The 14,844-nt window shown below is 28.7% G+C and overlaps 2 protein-coding genes across 3 annotated transcripts in view; both read right to left on the bottom strand.

Annotated features, from left to right (window-relative positions):
- The window catches only part of LOC100211475 (2-aminoadipate transaminase), an 81,395-nt gene that overhangs the window by 61,371 nt on the left and 5,180 nt on the right, over positions 1-14,844 (bottom strand). For both annotated transcript variants that reach the window (XM_065818488.1, XM_065818489.1), the window contains exon 3: positions 1,381-1,532. In XM_065818488.1, the coding sequence (XP_065674560.1) occupies positions 1,381-1,532 (152 nt within the window). The remainder of the gene's footprint in view (positions 1-1,380; positions 1,533-14,844) is intronic.
- On the bottom strand, positions 9,654-14,515 carry LOC136090787 (uncharacterized). Its single transcript, XM_065817732.1, has 3 exons — positions 13,673-14,515; positions 10,815-13,403; positions 9,654-10,712 (listed from the first exon to the last, which is right to left on the bottom strand). Exon 2 carries the CDS (start codon positions 11,782-11,784, stop codon positions 10,819-10,821), a length of 966 nt encoding a protein of 321 aa, XP_065673804.1. The 5' UTR covers positions 11,785-13,403; positions 13,673-14,515; the 3' UTR covers positions 9,654-10,712; positions 10,815-10,818.

Below are 14,844 nucleotides of genomic sequence, written 5' to 3'. Positions count from 1 at the left end.
ATACTTACTTAACATTTATAGCGCAATATTCAAAGTATTTTGAGAAAGTTTGTCCATATAATGGAATATACGTTTTTTTAACTGGCCTTCTATTTTTTTTCGATTTAAGCAGAATAGAAGGCCGTGTATTTAAGTAGGCCATGGGTAAAAATACACTCTTTTTTCATTTTTAGTTAATAAGTGTTATTTTTATGCAATAAAATCTAATATACTAATTTTTATATAATATAGCTATCATTTTTCAAACTTTCATGCATAAGTTTTTTAATAATATTAGGGACTTGCTAAATGTTCAAGGGTCTTTATTATATAATTTATTATAAAAAACAATGACACTTATATAGAGTATTATCATTAGGAAACTCTGAGTTTCTCTGAGTTTTATTATTGCCAAATATAGAAAAATAGATGAGAATACACAAAACATGAAAAGTTTGCAAGATAAAGCTTTGATTTGGTAAGCTATTTGCAAGTGTGACAAAATATCTGGACCTTATATTTCCACACTTTCTGATCAAATATATGTTAAAGAGTGTATACAACTTTAATATAACATTAAATCACATGATAACAAATCTGTGTTTTGGCTTGATTTAACTTCAAAATCATTATAGTAAACTGGCTTATGGGATAGTATAAATAAAGTTGTGAACAATGCTTCTAAAATCGCAAGTCTTCTTAACTACCCAGAATTGAGTAGTTATAAAGCATAACAGAATTGAGAGTAATTATAAAGTATATCATTATTTTTAAGTTAAAAATAAGATTTGAAGAGTACTTATTTTTTTTGAAATTATTTTACAATTATTTTGCGTACATGCTCTAATAAAACTGGAAACAAAAAAAATGTTTTTTAGCTTTATAATATAATAAAATTATTTTTCATAATACAATATATTTTTGTATCTAAAAAATAAAGTAATAAAAATTTAGTGCTACTTTTGCTATTTACTATGATATATTTTCGCAACTTTAGTGCTGCTCATTTTAAATAATCAAAATAAAAATAATAAAAGATTTTTGGATTTAAATAATTTATTTTAAATACTTAAAAGGGCTAATTAAAAAAATTAAATATACATATATATATATATATATATATATATATATATATATATATATATATATATAATATAATAAAAATAATATATGTATTATAATAATATTTATATATATATATTTTGTGTATATATATATATATATATATATATATATATATATATATATATATATATATATATATATATATATATATATATATATATATATATATATATATATATATATATATATATGCATATACTAAAATTATTTTATTCATTAAAATTGTTAATGCTAATTAATAATATTTATTCCATAGTTATTTGAACTATTTAATACCTGGTATTACATTCATTCCATAGTTACTTGCAGTTTTTGTAATAAAAGCAAATGTTAAGTCTTCAACAAAAAGATAGTCACCAACTTCAAAAAATTGAGACATAATTAATGTAAAACCAAAAGATGCACCAAATGTTGCAACGATGTTTGAACTATATATAAATAAAAAATAACAGTAACAAATACTTAAAAGTTGCAATTTATAAAGATAGGAGTCTCAGGATAAATGTGATTGCAAAAAAAGAGTTTTATTTGAGTTAATACTCACCAGCTATTGGGACCTTTATTATAAAGACTTAACATAAATGATAACAAATAGTCAGGCTCCTTATGAAGTAGACCAGCATGCTAACTTTTCTAACCAAAAGTCAAATATGTTATAGTAGTCAAGCTTATCTAAAAACTAAATATTCTTTTTTTGGGCTAAATAAAAAAAATTCTTACTCTTCAACTAGTCTCCTTGCAACAAATGAATTTTGTTTCAAATAAAAACAAATTTGAATTTTCATTCAGTTAAGTTACATCAGTTGCAATGCAATATTCCCATTTGTTAAATAAATGTTAGTCATTTATAGATTTTTTAAACTTGTTTTTTAAACTTTCCTTATAAATGATAAACTATGTGGGCAGAAGAAATGTTGTGTCACAATAAATAGTGTTCTAACCTTAAGTAGAGAGCTATTTTCATAGTTCGTAATTGATAAATTACACAGGTCAACAAAAAAATTTTTTTTTTCTGTTGTTAAGCAAACAATTTGTTTTTTGTATAGCATTTCTCATTTTGATTTCAAATATGCAACTCTTTCAAATATGCAACCATCACGTCAAGTTGTAAAGATATTTAGGTTCAAATCTGAAGTATTTAGGGTAAAGTCCCTAATATTGTCGAAAAAAAAGTTATTCAAAAGTATGTCAACCTGGGTCTCAAAAGAAGCGTATTTTCATAGAGATTTTAAAAATGTTATTCATTTGTAATAAAAATAAGTATTTCGTGTATTTTTGCTGAATGACATTCTGTTGAAATTTTTTTAAGAGTCTTTAGCATTTTTTCACATAATTTTTTTGTCAATAAATTTTAAGGAAAAATATTTATGTTTTCTAAAATCTCTATGAAAATACGCTTCTTTTGAGACCCAGGTTGACATACTTTTGAATAACTTTTTTTTCGACAATATTAGGGACTTTACCCTAAATACTTAAGATTTGAACCTAAATATCTTTACAACTTGACATGATGGTAAAAAAAGAGTTACATATTTGAAATCAAAATGAGAAATGCTATACAAAAAACAAATTGTTTGCTCGGCACCAGAAAAAAAAAATTTTTTGTTGACCTGTGTTATGATATATTAATTTTGAACTATATTTTCAATAAGATGTGCTAATTTTATGTAATAAAAAAACTACATTAACTTTAAAGTTCTACAAAAAATGATTTTAACAATGCTTTTTTCCACATTTTTTTATTCTTAATGAAAATTTTTAAAGGTAATCTTTAAAATATTGATATATCTTGATGTTACAAAATAGTAAATATATATGTGTAAATATATATGTGTGTGTATACATATATATATATATATATATATATATATATATATATATATATATATATATATATATATATATATATATATATATATATATACATATATATAAATATGAAACTACTGTTGTCTAGAAGAGAAAGACCATCATTAGAAGAACCAGCTCAAATATGACTACAGCATTCCATAGAGGGGCATATAAGAGATTTATATATAAAATCAGAAGTAAGAAAATGGCGAGCACGATAAGGAGAAACAACCTTAACAGTAATCGACTGAATTTATGGTAAATTTAAATGTAAAAAGGACTCAGTGAGAGTGTTGCCATTCATCAATATAGGAATGTTGACAGTATTGTGATTTTTCTCAGTAAATATCAGAGTTTTGTTGGAGTTAGAATTGACAAGCCAATGCAAGCCCAATCTGTTAATCTGTGAGATCATATTCAAAATTGGCTGCCTGTTCTAAGTGATCGAAAAGAGAAGACTTCCCAATCATGACACATTTCTTTTTAATAAAGACAAGTAATTTTCTTAAAAACTTTCCTAGATAAACTTTCACCATATAAAGCAAGCTTATGGAGAAAATATGACAAAAAATGATCTTAAAAACTTTCCCAGATACACCATATAAATCAAGCTTATGGAGAAGACCAGCATGTAAAACTTTATTTAAAGCTTTAGATATGTCAAGAGTAATATCCTTTGCCTTGCTGCCTCCATTTAATGTACTATAATCTTTCAGTCACTGCAGTTAGCAAGTCAGCCGTAGAATGAGACAATCAAAAACTGTATTGATTGTCTGACAGTAAGTTATTTGACACAAGATGGGATGTTAAAAATTTGTCGATCAAAGGCTCAAAGACCATGATAATAATAGATAGAAGACTGATCAAACCATAGTTATAGAGGTCAGAATATTCCCAGAATTTTTAAAAATTAGAATGACAGATGCAATTTTCTAGCAAGCAGGAATACAAGATTCAGTCAAGCACTTATTAAATAGTTTAGATAAAACTGAAGAGAGTTCTAGAGAACACCTTTGTAAGACTATGACATAAATGCAGTCTGAACCACAAGCTGTAGAAGAGTTCAATTGAAATATGACTTTAGCAGGGGAAGCTGGCGTGATTTGAAAATCTTGCAATTATTTAACCTGTTTAACTGGAACTGTAGGAAGAGCATAACCATAAGATTCAAAAGTCAAATTAGAAGATAAGTTATTAACAAATAGTTCAGCCTTTCCCTATTGAGAGTTAATAAGATTAATTCTATAAATGAGACACAGAATATTAGACCTACCTTTGTTAATGACTGAAAATTTTCCTAAAGTCTCTAGACCATAACTTCTAAGATAAGATATGAGATTTAGTATACTGGGAATAATGGAGCTAATTATCAGACAGCGCCATTTTTACATTGATCTATTGTAATAATAAGCAGGAGTTGGTTCTCAAGAGAGTTTAAGAAAAGATGCAAAAAAACCATTAAGATTAGATATAGCAACTGCAAAAGAAGGTGAAACCATGGAATAGAATGAAGCTTGACTTGCAACCTACGAAAAGATATAAAAACTTCCATGCCTACCGGGATACAGGAGGTTACATTGAAGCACTCTTAATACTCTGATATATTACAGCTGCGAATGGAATCAGCTTCTCTGAGAGCTACCACAGGGTTTAGGAAACTTTACTAACAGCGGGCCTCAGATCCGTTAAACTGAATTTTAGAGCTTTACCCTCATTAAGAGATAACAGGAAGAGTAAAATAGCCACTATCAAGGAGACAATAGCAAAAATATATGAGTCAAGAAGATTCAAGGCCTTTTACAAGACAGTAGCTGGGTGCACTTAAGATCTGCCGGAGTTTAGGATTTTTATTGAGACACCATCTCTAACCTTTACTTAACCAAGAGCCCTTAGGCAGGGAAATTTTAGGTAGATGTAGTTAATGCCTGCCCAAGATGAGTATTTTTATCAAGACACCATGTCTAACTTTAATTCAGCGTAGAGCCCCAAAAACAAGAGTAATTTTATGTACATCTAAAGTGAAAACGACTTTTTATTATTTTTTAATATTCAAATTAGTCTAAAGATATTATTAAGGTGGTAAAAGAAGTAATTAATGTTATTAAAATCACTTAAACATTTAAAAAGTTTGTTACAAAAGTTTGAATAACAATTATGTTAGTTATAGGTGCTGTTTACAAATGAAATAAATTCAGATAAAATTAAAAACAAAGAAAACTTAATACTAACTTTTTTATCGAAATATTTAGTAACAAATTTTTTGTTGATTGTTAACAAAAAAAAAATTTCTATATGAAATTAACAAAACATAAAAAAACTAAAAAAAAAAACAGTTATAAAAAAAAAACTTTAATCATCTTTAAAGCACAAGAATAAAGATAATCTTTAAAAGTAAAAAAAAATCATTGAAAAAATTTATTTAATAATAAAAACTAAAATAATAACAATAAAAAAAAAATTATTTTTAAAATATGTTAAATTTTATCTTTTATTATCGCCATGTGTTCAAGATTCAAGATTTTGAAAATTAAGAATCAAAAATTTGTACTAAATGTACAAGAAACTTTATTTCATAAAGCAAGTGAAAGCGCAACAATGTATATATTTTAATAAATCGTACTTAGAAATCTAAAATAAACTTTTACATAATTTAAGTCATAATTTAAAAATTTTAATATATTTTAATTTATTATAATTAATTAAACATGTGGATAAATGTCTAGAAATGAAAGAAATTAGTTTATTTGAATATTAAAAACAAATCTAATATTAAAATATGTAGAGTAAAACCCAGTCTTATAAATAAAAATTAAATAACTTTTCTTATTCTTTTTTTCATTTTTTTTATTTTTTATTAGATAGGTTATAAAAAACTACATAAAATAATATAAACATATGTTAAAATAACAAATAATTGTAGAAAAATGTAAAGAAAAAAAATTGTGCAGTTTTAGGCAACATAAAACCGCACACTTGAGAAAACATTGATTTTTTTAAATTTTAACTTTTTTTTTTATTATTTTTTTTTTAGCACAACTTATATTAAAGAAACTATATTAAAGATTTAACATTTTTTTCAACAAAAAAATTAAGTTCCAACTATATTTCTTTGCTAAATATGTTTCTTTATACAACTGTTCTCACACTGCAATTCTCACACTGCAAAACTGTAACTGTGCTCCACACTTTTTTACATTTTGCAACTTTTAATTGTTTCGCTGCTGGTACTTGCTCTTTAATATTGTTTTGCTGAGGTTGCTCAACATTGTTATGCTCAGGCATTTGAGTACTTGGCATAGAGAGTCTACGCTTTTTGTTAAGTTTAGCAACGTTCACAGCCTCTTTTGTTGCTTTTTCTTTACCTTTTTGTTTGAGGAACTCGATCACAATTTCTTCAGTAATACATTGTTGAAATGTTTTGCCAAGTTTTGAAATGTTGCACTGCTTAGGTTTCTCAACATGCCATTGATTTCTGGCTTGAAAAAACTGCTTCAACTCTATCTCGATACTGTTTTTGCAACGCTCAACACATGCTTGATACTTATCAAAACTTGAAGCTGGTGTAGTTGAGTAAGATGGTAATCTGTGTGTAGTTGGAGTAGGTGCTGCAACAGCTGTTGAAGATGATGAAGCTGTGTCTGAGCAAGATGGTGTAGGTACTGCAGAAACTGCTAAAGTTGATGAAGGTGGATTAAACATTTGTGTGATTGCTAATACCTTATGACTTATGTTGTTTTTATTAAGTGGAAATAAGCCAGTGTACTGGAAACCAGGGATTGCATGCAAGCGTGTAAAAAATTTACAACTCTCGTACAGCAGCTTGAGCAACGGTGGAAAATTTTGTTTATCTAAATTCTTACATTTTGAGTCTTTGTAATACTTTGTAAGAATTTCTTTTCAAGCTTGTTAGATATGACAACAGATACCTCTATCCAATGGTTGTAGAATATGTGAAAAATGCTCTGGTAGACAAATCAAGATTATATTGTGTCTTTTGCACAGCAATACCACTTCCAAAGTTATGTAAGTTGTATGCCTATCTAATGCTAAAATAAAAATACCACAAACTTTCTTAATTTAGGGTATAAATACTTCTTTCAGCCATTCAATAAACGTATAGTGCTCCATCCAACCTGATTTTAAAATTGAATATTTGGTGCCAGCTGGCCCACCTCTTGCTTGGTCAGGATGAAAGTTTCTTTTGGCTTTGTATATCACAAATAGTGGTGCAAAATGCCTATCTACTTTGCAGCAATTGGTTACAGTATAATGAATTTTTTCATTGTTGCCAGTAAGTTTAAATGCACGACTTGTCCCTTTTTGACACACTACGGTTGATCACAAGAAAAACCTGTTTTGTCATAATTTCAAATATCCAACCCAGAAGTTATACCAGTCTGTTGATATTGCTTGGCGACGCATTCAAAATAACGATCACATATTTCTGACATACAAGAAGCGGCTTTTTTAGATGCTAAGTTATCCTCTTTTCTTGTCGAAATTTCTTTTGACCATCTTTTCATAAAGGCATAAAACCAGTCTTTACCAAGTTTGCCGCTTTTGAATAAGTGCAATTGATCTTCGCGTTTAAGGTAGCCACATACAAATTCTGGGATTTCATTTCGGGTTAAACCATAACCCCAGTCACCAAGTAACTGGAATGCATGCACCATCAATCTTTCTGTTTCATTTGAGAGTACCGTCGTTGTACCTGAGTTATGGAAACCTTCGTTGTTGTTATTTTTACCATCCTTGAGCATTGAGACTGGAACGCCATGTTGAATGCAGCTTTTCGTAGTGATGCTTTATTTTCTTTCATATCAGTTAATGTGGCAAGTATATTGTGTTTCTTGTATACTTTTGTTTTTTTAGTTGACATGTTAAAGTGAGTGAGTTAATTGAATTGAGTGAGTGATGATTATATTGAGAAATAATATAATAATTGGTTTTTAATGAGTAAGAGTTTATTATAATAACAAACAACATTATATTTCATTCAAAATTAAACGAATTAACACTAAGTTAAGTAGATAAAAATAGGCGCATAGTCACTAGTTTTATCAGAAAAAAGAGAGTCCATTGTTGTAGTACTTAAGAGTGGTATTGTACAACGAGTTCAATTTATTAATATATTAAATAATATTATTATACAAATATGCAATAAATACAAAGATTGTAGATCACAGCTAGAGTTGCTCGAGTCCGTTGTTGTTTGATAGGTTACTCCAAGAGAGCGAGACTTCAATAAACTCGCTATTTATACAAATTCCTAAGGGGAGCATTAATTATTATATACAAACAGCCGATCTAAATGATTAACATTTATTACGATTTGATTAGCGCAACACTCCCGCCACCAACAGTAGTCACGAAAAGCTCAATGTTACTTTCATTTACAAACGTAGTTTCGACAGAACTAACTTTACTGTAAAACACGATCCATTATCAATAATAATTTCGTAGGGTGCGCCAAATTTGCTAATATTTGTTCTAACTGCATAAAAATTATACTATCAGAATTAAAATTAAATTTCCAACAATGTTGGAAATTTAATTTTAATTCTGATAGTATAATTATAAGTTATTTTTATATCAGTCTCGATTCAAGCGCTATTTTGTTTGCAACGATAAAAAATTTATTAAAAATTTTGACTTCCTGTTAAAGTCGTATAAAAAAAGAAAAAAATGGAGTTGAATCAGTATATAAATTTTATTGATTCAAATAGAGGAGATGGATATATATATATATATATATATATATATATATATATATATATATATATATATATATATATATATATATATATATATATATATATATGTTTATATATATATATATATATATATATATATATATATATATATATATATATATATATATATATATATATATATATACATTCTTTTAAATATCTTCACTTCTAACAAGCTACAAGCAACCATTATTAGGGTTGGAAGTTACTGGAAAAAAAAAGATGAAGTTTATAAACCAAGATAACGATTAACTAATGACATAAAAGATTGTAAACTAAATGAATAAGGAAAAAAAGATAAAGGGGCGAATTCCAAAGAACTGATGTTCGAGAAAAAAAACTAGACTAACAATAATTTTTTGAGCACATAGGAACAGTCACAGTGAAAGGATGAGACTTAATTGAATGACAAGTAGCACAAGAATGAATTTTAGTAGATTGCACAAGAGACACTAGCTCTTTAGAAAAGCACTCGTTATAGTATTTATAGAAAAGAGAAAGAGAAGCAACATTAGAACGATGTGGCAATTTAGCTGCAAGAGCAGGTCCAACTATGTTCACAATCAGGTTGGACAGAAATGGTGTGCAATTGCACAATGTAACTGACCACGCTTATAACTTTTTTTCTTTAAATTTAAATGCAATAAAAAAAATTGTTATGTTAGGAAAAACTTTTGATTGTTGTTCTTTTCTAAAGTTTTAAATTTATGCGAAGATTTTCAATGAAATAAAAAATTAATTATTGATTTGTTTGAAATAAACGTACATTTTACGTAAATTTTACGTAAATTTAAAAAAAACGTTACTTGTATTTTTAATGTGGGCATTTTTTTTTTTTTTTAACATCTTTACTTCCAATAAGACGAAGTTTGTAGAGCAAGATAATGACTGACGGACAATTTAAAAGATTGCAAATTATATGAATCAGGAAAACAAGATGAAAAAAGCGAATTCTAAAGAACTGATGTTCGAGGAAAAAAACTAGACGAATAAGAGTTCTTGGAGCATTTAGGAACAGTCACAGAAAAAGGATGAGACTTAATTTCATGACGAGTAACACAAGAACAAATTTTAGTAGATGGCACAAGAGACACTAGCTCTTTAGAGCAGTGCCCATTATAGTATTTGTAGTAAGAGAAAGAGAAGCAAGACCAGGTCCAACTATATTTACAATGCGTTTTTGCACCTTGTCTAAAAGAGAAAGGGCATCATTAGAAGATCCGCCACAAATATGGCAACAGTATTCCATACAAGGCTGTATTTCAGATTTATAGAGATAGAGAATAGAGTCCGGAGTAGGAAAGTGTCAAGCTCGATAAAGTGATGCAACCTTAGCAGATGCAAATATTGCAATGGATTTGATAAATGGTTTCCAAGAAAGATCAGAAGTAAGAGTTAATACAAGAAGATGAAGGGTAGATGACTCATCGAGAAAATTGCCGCTCATAAATATAGGAAGATTTAAGGTAATGCATTAACAATTGGCTGAAAAACCTTTTATCTGAATAAAAGTTCACCAGCCACTCTGAACCCCATGCTGTAGCAGAAGTGAGATCCTTTTCAAGCTCAAATGCCCCCTCCAAGCAATCAGAGAATGTTAGCTTCTTGTCATGACAAGAATAAATGGTAGCAGGGTTGGAAAAAACCGTTTTTTTTTTTAAAAAAAAAACCCAACCCACTGAGTTTTTTTGGGTTTTATTGGGTTTTTTTGGGTTTTTTAAAAATAGCTTTTTTTGCTTAGAAATTGAAAGACATAATACCTATTTTGCATTCAAACTATCTTTAAACCTTTAATTTTTTCAAAATAATAATTTAAAACACATGGTAATAGTTATATTTATTTATTGAAAAGAGCTTTTACAAGGAAAATTTAATAAATTGAAGAACTGTAAATAAAATTCTCCTTTGTTTGATTATTACAATAATTTTTAATTCTTGTCAGCTTTTCAGATGTTTTTGACAGATTTCCAGTTAAACACTTACTCTGGGATCATCAAGAATAAACTAAAACAAATATAAATTACACTTAAATAATAGAAATAGAATTTTTTTTTTAGAATTTAGATGGTTATACTGAAGTTAAAAACGATTTTTCCTACTACTTACCTACTTATTGATCAGATTCGATATCATTACAGGAACTGCTGTCAGCTGCTGAGCTATTGTGAAATGATTTGTATGTCTTCACAAGTTTCATTGCCTTATCTGCACCAAGACGATTCCTGATCTTCGACCAGACAAATCTAAAGGTTGAAAACCATCTCTCAATTGAGGCTGAGCTAGCAGGACAGGAGTGTAGAGAAGCTAGAAAGCTGCAGAAATTGGCAGAAACCTCTTTATCCCTGATTTGAGATCTAGTAACCTTTCCTTTCATGATGTTCCACCATTCTGATGGAGAGATAACCATCAGTGATTCTGAAAACATTTGCTTGGGGAACACCTCCCTGTCCTTCAAGTTAAACTTGTATAGTAAACCCAAGAAATCAGGGTTCCTGTCCTCTAACCATTGTTCTGCACTGTTTTCATTATCATTATCAATGAAGCTTTTGTAATCATCTACATAGCGATGGTCAGTTATATAGGCCAAAATATGAAAGGGTTGTACAGCATCTTGAAATCTCTTTTTTATTGCATCATAGTATATGGACAGCTCTTCATCCTTTATCAATGAATACCAGATATGAACTGTGTCAGAGAGATGACAAGAATCACTCTGCATCTTGTCTAAGGCAATCCCCAATTTTTTCATTTGACTAAGAAGACAACTTGCCTCACGTTTGATGGCTATATTCTCAATTATTCTTCCAATATTGGCTGGAAAATCTTCCATCTTCTCTCCATAGATCTCCACGTAGAAGTTATAATTTTTCTGGTATGTCTCAATGCAGGCAACTTGAGAGTTCCACTGTGTTTCATTTGGCAGCTGAGGCATACATCCACCTTTTTCCTTTAACAAACCATGGGCCATATGCACATCTCTAAAATATTTCTGAACTTCCACAACCTGTTTTAGAATTGTTGAAAAAGAATTGCAAATGTCTTTCTGTAGCAAATTCATAGTGTGCATTACAGCCATATGTTAACATATCAGGATACTCTTGTTTGATCAGCTCTTTCATTTTCTTCATCTTAGCTTCATTGTCAGTGCAGACAGCAAATACAAACTTATTATAATCATTTTTTATGCTAACTATAGCTTCATTGATGATTTTGAAGCAGTATTTTGCAGTTTTTTTTTCTGATCCTGAGTCAACTATGTTGTACAGATAACACTTTTTTCCATCTAAAAATGAGTGAGCAATTATTGGGTCATTCTGAATACTAGACCATCCATCTTGACAAATTACCAATGTGTCTTTGGTTTCCAGTTCGTTCTTTATACCAGCTGACAGATCATCATAGACTTCATTTAATAGATATCCAACCCAGTTTCTTTCGGCTTGGTGGGACATACCCAGGACGAAGAAGAGAGCAAAGTTTCTGAAACTTACAATTTTCAACTGAATTAAAAGACATGTTAGAACTGAAAAAAAACCGGGCAACTTGCTTGTCTATGGCATCTTTCTGATCATTTGATGTTCTAACTACAAAGTTATTTAAGTTACTACTTTTAAATCTTTTTGCTGGTGTGGAGCTGGACATAATAGATCCTTCGGAAATTGAAGTATCTGACTCATTTGACAAGAGGCTAATATTGCTCATTGAGCTTCCAAGTCTTGGTTTTTGTTCATCAGTGTCCTTCTTTCTCTCTTTACACTTCTCCAAATGAATACGAACTCTTTCAATTTTTCCACTAATCTTCTCTGAACAATGGTCACACTGAAAACTATTTTTGTCCCCTTCTATCTCACTGACCTCCTTCCACTCCCATCCTTTCTTCCTTCTATTTCCGAATGGCATTCTTATAAAGATTTTTTTCTGAAAAATACACATTGCATCGAAATATGCAAGTTAAATATACTTAATGCTACACAAATAATAATATTGCTTGAATAAAAGTTTCTTGAGTAATTTGTAAGATAGAACACAGGCCTGACTTTGATATGGTTGATGAAAGCCACTAAAATCACTGAAAGTATATTGTAAAAAATACTAAAACTATTTTTTCAGAAATATTTCAAAAAAATCATGTCTTTTAAAAATTTTGATTGTTATTAAATACTATATTCTTATCATATCCATATCCTCTTTTCAATGATAATTACCTTTTAATTAGTCATAATTATGTTTAAATGATTTCTGAAATAAATAAATCATAGAAAAAAACCAAGAAAAGAGAATCCTTTAAATAAAATATTATTTTAAAAAAACCCCAAAAAACCCGGGTTTTTTTGTTTTTTTTTAACTGGGTTTTTTTCGGTTTTTTTGGGTGGGTTTTTTAATGCCAACCCTGAATGGTAGTGTTATCAGCGAACAATGCCACCTTAGATGTGAGAATATATGGAAGATTGTTAATGCAAATTAAAAAGAGTATAGGGCCAAGAAATGAATCTTAAGGAACCCCTGAAGTTACAGGAGATGAAGAACGCTGTCCATAAAGGACAACTTTTATACTACAATTGGAAAGAAAGGATTTAATAATCTTAAAGATGTTACTTATGAAGAAGCACAGTGTGCCACACTTTATTAAAAGCTTTAGAAATGTCAAGAGCAATAGCCTTAACCTCTCCACCTCTATCTAATGCACAATAAAACCTACCGGTTATTACTGTTAGCGAATCAGCTGTAGAACGAGAAGATCAAAATCCATATTTATGATCAGAAAGTAATTTTGATGATCAGAAAGTAATTTTGATGATCAGAATGTATTTTTTATTTACCATATTAATGATCAGAATGTATTTTTTATGATAAATTTTTCATAACATTATGATAAATATTTGAAATTAATATTATATATTTTAAGTTACTTTAAATTAAATTTAATAATAAAATTTAAATTATATTTTATAATAATAATAAACGTTCATACAATTTAAAAATATTATAAAACTTTTTAATAATTTAGATAAGATTAGTTAATTTATTAAACAATCATCAAAAGTAATATAAAAGCATATTGCATAACTTTAACAAAATGTTCTAAAAGATAAGTTAAGATATTTATTTAAAACACAATTAAAAGTATAATAAGAAGTAATTTTGGCTTCGAGTTTTATTTTAGTACTTATATTTTCTTTTTCGTAAAGAATTTCTTTATTTTTCCTCCTAGTTTGAGTTTAACTCAGCATTTCCTTTTTGATTGCTATTCTAAAATGTTTAAATCATCAAAACATCTGAACAGTCATGATCAATTTGTCAAAAAAGAGTCATTTTTGTGGTCAGCAATAGCGTTCTTTGCACATCATTCCTGTCCGAGCCTGGTTTACAATGTGTTTTTGCACATTGTCTAAAATTTAAAGGGCATCATTTGAAGATCTGCTCTGGATTAGAGATTTATAAAGATAGAGAATAGAATCCAGACTAAAAAAGTGGTGAGCATGATAAAGAGATGCAACCTTAGCAGATGCTTATTTTGCAATCGATAGCTAATCCTAGAAAATGAAGGGTAGATGACTCATCGAGTAGATTACTGTTTATAAATATAAGAACATCTAGATTGTTGCAATAAGGATTAACTGAAAAAATTGAGTTTTATCAGAGTTAAAGTTTACCAGCAACTAAGAGCTATATGCTATAGCAAAAGTGAGAAAAGAAAGCTCAATGGCCCTTCTAATCAATCAGAGTGTTGGCTTCTTATCAAGACAAGAATAAATGGTAGAATCATTGGCAAGATCATTAATTTTAATCATAAAAAGAATAGGGCCAAATACAGAACCTTGAGGAATCCCTAAAGTTACAGGAAATGAAGAAGAGTGCTGTCCATCAAGAACAACATTTATACTACAATTGGTAAGGAGGGATTCAATAATCTTAAAGATGTTACCTGACACACAGTAAGAGGAGACCTTATGGAAAAGACCAGAATGCCAAACTTTATCAAAGGCTTTAGAAATTAAAAAATAGCCTTAACTTCTCCACATTTATCTAATGCACAATAAAACCAATCAGTTATTACCATTAACAAATTAGCAATAGAACAAGAACCAAAATCCATATTAATTATCAGAAAGTAAGTTATTAGATTCAAGATAAG

The sequence above is a fragment of the Hydra vulgaris genome, chromosome 14 (assembly GCF_038396675.1).
Source record: "Hydra vulgaris chromosome 14, alternate assembly HydraT2T_AEP".
Taxonomy (NCBI): domain Eukaryota; kingdom Metazoa; phylum Cnidaria; class Hydrozoa; order Anthoathecata; family Hydridae; genus Hydra; species Hydra vulgaris.
Note: the sequence above shows the minus strand (reverse complement) of the source record. Positions and strands in the feature narration are given on the sequence as shown.

What these genes read in the sequence shown, in the direction of transcription:
- LOC136090787 (XM_065817732.1), bottom strand. Translation starts at nt 11,784, where the DNA reads ATGGCTGTAATGCACACTATGAATTTGCTACAGAAAGACATTTGCAAT.